Genomic DNA, 10,444 nt, shown 5'->3' with positions numbered 1-10,444 from the left:
AAGTTGTTGTGGACTCTTTGCAGACATAGTCACGCGTATTGTTATCAACTGAATTTTTTAAACAAATCGTTTGACCAAGTGCTCAAAAATGTGAAAAGAGTAGCTTCATAATTTGAAAAAAGTTAAAATTTCAAAACAGAGCGTTCCAAATCCAAATAGCCTCCTATTTGCCGCTACTCATAGTTTGCTTTCCGTGGGCTCACAATAAGGATTTTCGTTTTATCACTGAACAGGTGACAGGAATTCAACAAATTATAGAAAAAGCTTGTTTTGACTTATTTATGCTTGAGGAACAGCTTTCAGCACCATGTCAACAATTTGAAAGAAATTCTTTCGAAAGGTTTTTCATTCATAATTTTGAGATCGTGTCGAGACCTTACAGACATGTTTTCAAGATCATGATATTAAATTGAGAATTAAGATCTAGGTTCCAATTCAAAAAATGCAGACTCTCAGTCAATTATAGTGAAAGCAACGAAAAATGTAAACTCTTACAGAAAATTGTACAAACTCTTTCGGGCCCTATGTAGTCTGTGTGAATTACTATTAGAGGGGGTAATTTTTACAGCTATTAAAGCTCTGTGACAAAAACACATCAACCACACAGAAGATCGTTCAAGCTCTGTCAGAAAGTGAAAATTCACTTATTGCTTTTAATGCCAAATGCAGAAGAGTTCTTGTGATGAACTTTAAAACCTCGTAAGAAAAAGCACTTCATGTTTGTAAATGTAGATCGTCCAGGTTGGTATAGTCCTGAGAAGGACTGTTTTTGTTGTTGTTGACTGACGTTTCGACAACCTTAGCGGTAGTCAACAACAACAAAAACAGTCCTTCTCAAGACTATACCAACCTGGACGATCTACATTTACAAACATGTAACGATACTCCCATGTTCAAACCATTTACTTTAAAAAGCACTTCATCAAGCACAATGCAAGCAACACGAATCTTCAAATCAGAAACAGGGTGTTAGTTAAGGTTGAAGGCATGAAAGACATTTTGCATATCTTACATGGGGTACCTATTGGAGAGAAAACCAAACATAAAGCAAAACTTCATATAAAATGTTGGAATCAGTTTAAGAGATCATTTTAGCTCAATTCAATTTCATTTCATCTCAAATGTATTTCGTGACAGCTTAAAGTAAGTTGGGCCCGATCTTTATTCACAAGGTTGTTTAGTGGTTCGTCAAACCCATTAGATGGTTGGTTTTATAACATTTCAAATCGAAAATGTGTTACGGCAGCACGATTGAATGTCTACAGTCAAAGGAAATCAATAAAAAATACTCTCATCATCATTAAGGAAAATATACATTTTAATGAATAAAGCCAACATGGACTAGTAGTAACCTTCTAACCAATCTTAGTGCAACCAACCCTCGGTAAACTGGCCCCTAGGGGTTTACATGGGCAAGTAGTAACCTTCTAACCAGGCTTGGTGAAACTGACCCTCGGGCAATGGTCCCCCATGGGGGTTTTGATGGTCAAGTAGTAATCTTATAATATTTTTAGGTTAATTTTTCAGAGCAGAATCCAAATGTTAATACATTATTGACAACGACAAGTTGAGGAATGGTTAATGAGTTGCGCTAAGACGAACAACTGAAGAATGAAATCGCCATGTCGTCGCCAGAATTGAATAAATTTAACGTGAATTAATGTTGCAAGAGACGTGTATCTTATATTTATTTAAATTAAGTAAACTAGTAAGGTAACTTTTTCCGTTCATATTTTTTTCTATCTTAACAGCTTTTCCTAGTGGAAATTACTATATTCATTGGTACGATTATTTTTCAATTAATTTTTGGGGGCACACATGTTCAATCACAATTTCGGTTCATGAAACAAGATGTCTCCTCCAAGACAACCACTAGCAAGCAACAATTCAGAAGGTGAAAATTTGCAGCAAACTACATGATGTGAATGGCCAAACACTATTTTTACTTCTTGAAGGGTTTTTGGATGGGATTCTTTCATCCACATCGAACAAGTAGAATTGAAAGCAAGAAGCCTTACACATTGTGCATAAGGTGAAGCTAGTATCCGACCATCAGCACTAAAACTTTGTTGTACCATATATCCTTCTGCCGAATCAAATTCCTGGATGTAGTGACTAAATCTTTTTCCTCTACCTAGGCAAGTTATCAAATACCTTATTTTGCATAATTCAATTTCTAATCAATCACAAACCTTACCTTGACAACTTTGAACATCATAGATGGCTGTATAATCGAGACTGTTCTTAGCGATAAATTGACAGGCAAAGCATTTACCATGTGGATGAAATTGCATCGAAACAACATGCATGGGATTCATTGGATAATCATAATCTGGATAAAAAACCTCAAAGAAATTTAGTCTATCATCAACAACACCCTCAATACATTCTGTCATTGGCTTGTCATAAAGTTGAATGTTTTCTATGGCTCTTAAATCAAGATTGCGGATCACACCGATGAAACCACACGTTATCACCATTGTATTACCATCGGGGCTCACACCAGCACAATATAAACTACTCAAATCACCTTCATATACAATTTTTGAATCCTCATTCAAACTGTTTGTATCCCATGTGCGTACAGTGCCGTCAAAAGCAGCACTTACAAGGTAACCGGAATTCTCATCATAAACCAAGCTTCTCACCGAGTCTGTGTGGCCGCTAAACGTTGTTATACAATTATCTAACATTCGCATGTCCCACAAGGCGAGATTACAATCGTCTGATCCGCTCGCAAATATCCTCTCATCGCAAAAGCAAATGCACTTTACGCTATCGTTATGTGCGAAAGATATAATATTTATGTGCTTTTTTGTCTTCGGGTCCACGAAAACTATACTGGCTTCTTCACCAGCGGCTAGCAAGACGTTGCCACTTGGTGAGAATTCTAGGTTAAAGATGGCGCCGTGCTCATCTAAAAAATGTTGAGTTTGATTTATTTTTTTATAGAATTGAAAGTGTCTGTAATATTTCGAGTTTAAGAAAGACTGGCTAGCAATATTAATGCCGATTTCTCTCATTTTAATCATTCTTAGCGTTGTGTAGAAATGGTGTCTTCTTATCTTGACATAATCCATACCTCTACAATAAACTTACATGAATTACGTTCAGAATGATACAACTGAGCCCACTGGTGTTTGTAACGTGGACTCTGCAGTGAGCTGAAATAACCATGCAAATGTTTTGACATTCTTTGCAGACATAGTCACGCGTATTGTTATCAACTGAATTATTTAAACAAATCGTTTGACCAAGTGCTCAAAAATGTTGAAAAGAGTAGCTTCATAACTTGAAAAAAAGTTAAAATTTCGAAACATAACGGGTTCCAAATCCAAATTGCCTTCTATTTGCCGCTAGTCATAGTTTGCTTTCCGTGGGCTCACAATAAGTATTTTCGTTTTATCACTGAACAAGTGACAAGAATTCAACAAATTATAGAAAAAGCTTGTCTTGTCTTATTTTTGCTTGCTAAAATGGCAGAAGATGACTGGATAGCAGCAGTAAACGAACAAGAAGGTGTTTTTGACAAGGTCTCTGGTTTTATTTAACATATTTGTATTAAATCGTGGGACACATTAGTAGCGTTTAGTGCGCATGGTAAACTTACCTCGTAAAATGACAAGTCCAGCGTTTTGGTATTTTTAGGTTGCCCAGATGAAGATAAACCATGAAAATGCTTCAGATACGCAAACTTCTCTTTCCAAGGACGATAATTGGGGTTAGTAATCATAATTCAATCTCACTTCTTTTCGGTTTTTTAATTTTTGTATCTCTCGTTGAAGCATTACTCGTGACTTAGGTTTGCTGCATGCTCATATGTATTCTTGTTGGAAGAATCTTTTCATCTAGATTTTAAGGAAAAATTGAGAGAAACTTCTCAAATGTAGTAGAACTGAACTTACTACAGGCCTATCTTTCAAATCATTTTTCTCAAGCAATTTGTAGCGAAATCGAATATAATTAAAGGCTTCTCTTCCTTGCATTTTCATTCATTTGTTGTGTTTACGATATTTGAAAACTTTCAATTCAAATATCAGCATAATAATGATGACAAATATTTCATAATGTATTATAAAATAAAAACAATAAAATGTTCAGTGATTGGTCTAGAGCTGTGTTTGCATTAGCCTGTGCAAAACCCATCTGAGCTCAACCAATCAAATCAATAAAACAATCAATCAGTCAAAGAGAATTGCTAATCGATCATTAATACATTTCAGAGGAAAAATTAAAATGTTTGTCTTTTTTGCATTATTGTTGTTTTATAAAAGAAATAAAAGATGTTTTTCGAGTTTGCAGTAACTTATCCAAACCTCGAGATGTATGTGAAAACTTGAGCATGTGCAACCCTCAACCTTTGGTATCGGGCTTGCACTGATCTGTCCTTGAATTCTCCCAAAGGTCTCCTCGGTTTGCATAAGCCTGTGTAAACACAGTAAACATCTTTTATTTCTTAATTCAAAGGCAAGTTGATGCATATGACTCCCAAAAATTCTTTCAAATCCCTCAAAAAATATAAGTAACTGTTTTGTAATTTAAGCCAGTTCAAGTTTCTGTGTTTCTTAAATGTTATTCTTATGCCTGATTCTTTGGATTTTTGGTTTGTTTCCTCACCCAAAGTCTGCCTATTCCTTTAGATCTTTTTGCTCAAAATATCTGAACTTATTCTTTTAGAAGGGACAGATGAGAAACCCTTGTCGAAGGAGGAAAATTCCCTTCTTACTAAAGTATTAAGAGCAAAGCTTGTTGAATCAACTAAGGAGGTTGAAGTTCAACAGAAAGACCCCAATTCACCTTTATTTTCTGTCAAGTCATTTGAAGAACTACCCTTGTGAGTTTTTTTATGCTTGTTATTCAAACTATTGTTGAATCAACTAAGTAGGTTGTAGTTCAACAAAAATATTCAAATTCACCACTATTTTTTGTCAAGTCATATGAAGAACTTCACTTAAGAGCTTTTTATGCTGATTATGTCAGTAGTATGATCAAGTAAAAGGAAGCCATTTTTTTTATTTCAAGGAAAGAATCTTTGCGTCGAGGTGTTTACGGAATGGGTTTCAATTCACCTTCCAAGATACAAGAGACAGCACTTCCAGTATTGCTAGCAGATCCGTATGTATCCCATGGTATCCCATATTTCATGAACAACACAAGTTATCAATACTTCAGTCTGTTTTCAACCATTTAGACCATGCAATATGATTGCTCAGTCGCAATCTGGAACAGGAAAAACTGCCGCCTTTGTTTTGACCATGTTGTCTCGTGTCAACCCTGAGATGAACTATCCACAGGTATAGTGTTACCATAAGAAAATTTATTTGAATATTGATTTAGATATGGCAATCTCTTGTTATTCATCGTATTGTATTCACAGCAACTCTCTTGTGCTCATCTTTCCTAATTTTTGGACTTGTGTGGATGAGTGATTACTGAGGCCAATTATCTTAGGAAGCATGAGAAATATTACAAAATGGCCGACAAGCAATTTGTAGATTGGTTTTATTGTATACAGCATACGGTATGCCTTGTTATAGTCATATTCAATCTTGCCTGTCACCATTCAAAGTTTAGTTTTGGCAGGTTGAGAAGTAACTTTTAAGCTTCTTGTAGAGCGAGTCTGCTCTATATTTCAAATGTAAATGTTTCCATTTTAACTAAGAAAATGCTTCAAATACATCCTTTTTCTGTGGTTAGAAAACATTTTTGTCGATTATTTGCCCATTAGCTAGAAATGATCGTCAGATGACTGATTATTTCTAAAAGGCCGTCTCTCATCTCCCACACTTGTTTCATTTATGTTTTCTTTGGACATGAACTTTTCCTAGGAGATTTCTTTTAAAAGTTCAATGCTTTTCTCAAAACTTAGCAACACACTTGCAATCATCGCTTTACCATTCTTCCAGTGCTGTAGAAGTTGGGGCGCTTGTTGGAGGAGCCAATCTTCTACCTTTGAAATGGGTCATTTTTCATAATTTTATGGCTTCAGCTTTGTCAAGAGAGCCCCCTCTGATAAATTTAGTTCTACAGCACTGCATTCTCCCATGATATTTTCATTACAAAATGTCTCATCTTAAAAGTTCAATGCTTTTCTCAAAACTTAACAATACACTAACATCATCGCTTTACCATTCTCCTATGATATTTTCATTACAAACTGTCTCATCTTAAAAGTTCAATGCTTTTCTCAAAACTTAGCAATACACTAACATCATCGCTTTACCATTCTCCCATGATATTTTCATTACAAAATGTCTCATCTTAAAAGTTCAATGCTTTTCTCAAAACTTAGCAATACACTAACATCATCGCTTTGCCATTCTCCCATGATATTTTCATTACAAAATGTCTCATCTTAAAAGTTCAATGCTTTTCTCAAAACTTAACAATACACTAACAATCATCGCTTTACCATTCTCCCATGATATTTTCATTACAAAATAACTTATTTTCACACACAGAATATATTCATGATTTGTATTTCATAGGTTATCTGCCTCTCACCCACAATGGAGTTGGCCAAACAAACGGGGAAAGTTGCATCTCAAATGGCCAAATATTGCGAAAATATAAAAATTGTTTATGCAATACGAGGCAACAGATGTGAGTATGAATGCCACGTTCAATACATTGATTTTTTACTTATGTATAGATTGGTTCAAACAATGGACGGATTTACTGAAGGGGGGTGTTACCCCAAACATCAGAATTCACTCCTAAATAAATTGTTCGCCCCTCTAAGCACGTGCAAACACTGTAAACATTTTTTATTTCTCATATATATAAATATATGAGAAATATATATATATATATTACCTATCCCCTTCCATTTACTTCTATTTACTAGAAAATTCTTACTTTAGTGTCACGTGGTGAGAAAATCAACGGTCATATTATTATTGGTACACCCGGCACCATGTTGGATTGGATTTTGAAAATGAGGGCTTTCGATCCAAAAAGATTCGCGTGTTTGTTTTGGATGAAGCGGACGTGATGATCGACACTCAGGGACACAAAGATCAATCCATCAGGGTACACAGGTGAGAGTAGGGATCTGCAAGGTTTGTGGTGTTATATGTTTGAAGCATCTCCTTTAAAGTGCCTGTGACACGAAATTTTGGTTACCTTAAATTAAGGCCTGTTTCAAACATCGCTTTTTACATGAGCCGAATGCATTTAAAAGAAAAGATAATTACGAAGTTTGAAAAAGGTCTAGGATGTCCTATAAATTAAATTAATGTGCGCGTGCTTTCCTTTTGAACTATTCAAGTACAAAAAAATTTTCCATTTTCATGGCGAATGGATTATTTAATAGTCAACTTTGTGCAACCATAAACTGAATGACCAACAAAACCCTTGTTTTAAAGTCAACTTTGTGCAACCATAAACTAAATGACCAACAAAACCCTTGTTTTAAAGTCAACTTTGTGCAACCATAAACTGAATGACCAACAAAACCCTTGTTTTAAAGTCAACTTTGTGCAACCATAAACTAAATGACCAACAAAACCCTTGTTTTAAAGTCAACTTTGTGCAACCATAAACTGAATGACCAGCAAAACCCTTGTTTTAAAGTCAACTTTGTGCAACTATAAACTGAATGACCAACAAAACCCTTGTTTTAAAGTCAACTTTGTGCAACCATAAACTAAATGACCAACAAAACCCTTGTTTTAAAGTCAACTTTGTGCAACCATAAACTGAATGACCAGCAAAACCCTTGTTTTAAAGTCAACTTTGTGCAACCATAAACTGAATGACCAACAAAACCCTTGTTTTAAAGTCAACTTTGTGCAACCATAAACTGAATGACCAGCAAAACCCTTGTTTTAAAGTCAACTTTGTGCAACCATAAACTGAATGACCAACAAAACCCTTGCTTTAAAGTCAACTTTGTGCAACTATAAACTGAATGACCAGCAAAACCCTTGTTTTAAAGTCAACTTTGTGCAACTATAAACTGAATGACCAACAAAACCCTTGTTTTAAAGTCAACTTTGTGCAACTATAAACTAAATGACCAACAAAACCCTTGTTTTAAAGTCAACTTTGTGCAACTATAAACTGAATGACCAGCAAAACCCTTGTTTTAAAGTCAACTTTGTGCAACCATAAACTGAATGACCAACAAAACCCTTGTTTTAAAGTCAACTTTGTGCAACCATAAACTGAATGACCAGCAAAACCCTTGTTTTATAGTCAACTTTGTGCAACCATAAACTGAATGACTAGCAAAACCCTTGTTTTAAAGTCAACTTTGTGTAACCATAAACTGAATGACCAGCAAAACCCTTGTTTTAAAGTCAACTTTGTGCAAACATAAACTAAATGACCAGCAAAACCCTTGTTTTAAAGTCAACTTTGTGCAACCATAAACTCAATGACCAGCAAAACCTTGTTTTAAAGTCAACTTTGTGCAGCCATAAACTCAATGACCAGCAAAACCCTTGTTTTAAAGTCAACTTTGTGCAACCATAAACTGGATGACCAGCAAAGCCCTGAGCTTCACAACGATTTCTGTTTTGTCATCGACGTGGAAACGTACTTGTTGAAAAAAATTAGTTTTATTTTACTTCTTCACAATTGTATCGCCATTGGTTTTCTAAAATGAAGCCTTCTGCACCTTGATCATCAACTTAGATTTTTGCCAAAAGATTGCCAATTGTTGTTGTTCTCGGCAACCTACGATCAGGAAGTAATGAAATTTGCCGAAAGCATAATTCCTGAACCTGTCGTGATCCGTTTACGTCGTGAAGAAGAGAGCCTAGAAAACATCCGTCAGTATTACGTCTTGTGTAACGGCATGGAGCAAAAGTACGAGGCCTTGAGTAACATGTATGGCGTACTATCGATTGGTCAATGTATCGTTTTTTGTCGTGTAAGTTATCGCTTTTTATCTTTATCTTTCTTTGTGTACGCATAATTTCTCACGAATCTTAAAACTGTTTTACCAAGTTCTTTTAGAACCCCTCAAACAGTTTTCAGTACTAAGATTATCTTATTGTCGATCGCAAGTCACTTTTCAAAACATGCCTCTGCAGTGGTTACGATTTATTTTGCGATTTCATTATAATTGGTCGATCTCGAAAACAGAAGCTTTGAAAGTCACGTGTTCGTAAACATGTTTTATTCAGAATGAAAACATATTGTGTATTTTAACTTATTGCATCCTCTGGAATATGATAGATTTGACCGTTTTGAAAAGGAATAACAGTTGCAGACATTTCGATGATCTTTCGTGAACTTTCTTTTTCGAAGAAGCATTTTTGAAGAAGCTACGCACACTCAGAGCAATTTACTACCCGTAACTGAAACAAGTTGTGGAACCGTGTTTAAAAGTCTGATTGCTTGAAATAAGTTCTTCCGGCTAGCTGGATTAACCTCACGAGACTTTCGTTGTATTCTGTTTTCAACTCTTAAAAAAAGTGTTCTGAAATTGAAGATTCTACATGTAACTATACAGACACGATGAATTTCTTTCATGTCTTATACAGACAAGAAAAGCCGCCGCTTGGTTGTCTGAGCGAATGTCACGTGACGGTCATTCAGTCGCTTTGCTATCAGGTGAAATCACCGTGGAGCAGAGGATAGCTGTTCTTGATCGCTTTCGAGCTGGCAAAGAGAAACTGCTGATCACAACGAATGTCTGCGCCCGTGGTATCGACATTCAGCAGGTTTCCGTCGTGGTGAATTTTGATCTACCCGTCGACAGAACCTTATCAACACCGGATTATGAAACTTATCTTCATAGAATTGGAAGAACTGGACGATTTGGACGATATGGCTTGGCCGTAAATTTCGTGAACGAGGGCTGGGATTTGTCAGTTTTGAAAAAAATCGAAGAACATTTTGGTCGTCCGATAGTAGAACTCAACGCAAACGATCCGGATTCGTTGGAAAAATTAAATGAGTAGTCGAATGGTTTGATTCGTTTGTTCAAAGCTTGGCATCGTTCAACTCTAATGTGCCATTTATGAAGTTTAATTTACGGAAAGATTGTTTGGTTGAAAATTAGTTTCTTGTTTGCTGTTCTTTTGTTGGCTGGCCATAACGCTATCTATCTCATGTCGGTGTGAGGAAAGTTTGACCATGGCGCTATCTGCTCATGTCGTTGTAAAGAAGTGGCCTTTTTAAGATGAACACAACACAAGAACTTTTATAATGACAATTCTTAATTCTTCATGTGGCAAATTCAGTAAAACTTTATCGTTTTATACAACTTTATTTTATTAGTTTCCCAATCTATTTGGGTATTGTAGTTTTATTTTCACCATCAAAATAGGATTTGAGTGCGTGTCATAAGCATATTTCAGTTGTGAAATTGTCTTCGCGTTCACTTTGTATAGCATACTTTATGTAGTAGTCATTTGCTGGAATCTGATTGATTGCGCTTTATCCGTTAAAGGTCTGGTGTCGAATTAACGTGATCTCTTTGTATGCGTGT

At 35.6% G+C, this 10,444-nt stretch overlaps 2 protein-coding genes across 2 annotated transcripts; one reads left to right on the top strand and one right to left on the bottom strand.

Annotated features, from left to right (window-relative positions):
• Positions 1 to 1,300: 1,300 nt before the first annotated feature.
• LOC124452529 (DDB1- and CUL4-associated factor 10 homolog) lies at positions 1,301 to 3,684 on the bottom strand. Its single transcript, XM_047003091.1, has 3 exons — positions 3,611 to 3,684; positions 2,198 to 3,084; positions 1,301 to 2,134 (listed from the first exon to the last, which is right to left on the bottom strand). Exons 1-3 carry the CDS (start codon positions 3,670 to 3,672, stop codon positions 1,827 to 1,829), a joined length of 1,257 nt encoding a protein of 418 aa, XP_046859047.1. The 5' UTR covers positions 3,673 to 3,684; the 3' UTR covers positions 1,301 to 1,826.
• On the top strand, positions 3,386 to 10,307 carry LOC124452519 (ATP-dependent RNA helicase DDX19A-like). Its single transcript, XM_047003082.1, is given in 10 exon segments — positions 3,386 to 3,533; positions 3,649 to 3,721; positions 4,678 to 4,834; positions 5,023 to 5,115; positions 5,192 to 5,294; positions 6,489 to 6,603; positions 6,864 to 6,953; positions 6,956 to 7,040; positions 8,641 to 8,878; positions 9,495 to 10,307. Coding segments are annotated over 10 exon segments (1,431 nt in total). The 5' UTR covers positions 3,386 to 3,476; the 3' UTR covers positions 9,915 to 10,307.
• The last annotated feature ends 137 nt before the right edge of the window (positions 10,308 to 10,444 follow it).

The sequence above is a fragment of the Xenia sp. Carnegie-2017 genome, unplaced genomic scaffold, assembly GCF_021976095.1.
Source record: "Xenia sp. Carnegie-2017 unplaced genomic scaffold, XeniaSp_v1 HiC_scaffold_13, whole genome shotgun sequence".
Taxonomy (NCBI): Eukaryota; Metazoa; Cnidaria; class Anthozoa; order Malacalcyonacea; family Xeniidae; genus Xenia; species Xenia sp. Carnegie-2017.
Note: the sequence above shows the minus strand (reverse complement) of the source record. Positions and strands in the feature narration are given on the sequence as shown.

Bases quoted from the DNA above. Each gene is read 5' to 3' on its own strand.
- LOC124452529 (XM_047003091.1), bottom strand. From the start codon at position 3,672: ATGGTTTATCTTCATCTGGGCAACCTAAAAATACCAAAACGCTGGACT. The intron at 3,085-3,610 runs GTAAGTTTACCA...AGTTTATTGTAG, and splicing joins TGGACTTGTCATTTTACGAG to AGGTATGGATTATGTCAAGA. The intron at 2,135-2,197 runs GTAAGGTTTGTG...TAACTTGCCTAG, and splicing joins TGATGTTCAAAGTTGTCAAG to GTAGAGGAAAAAGATTTAGT.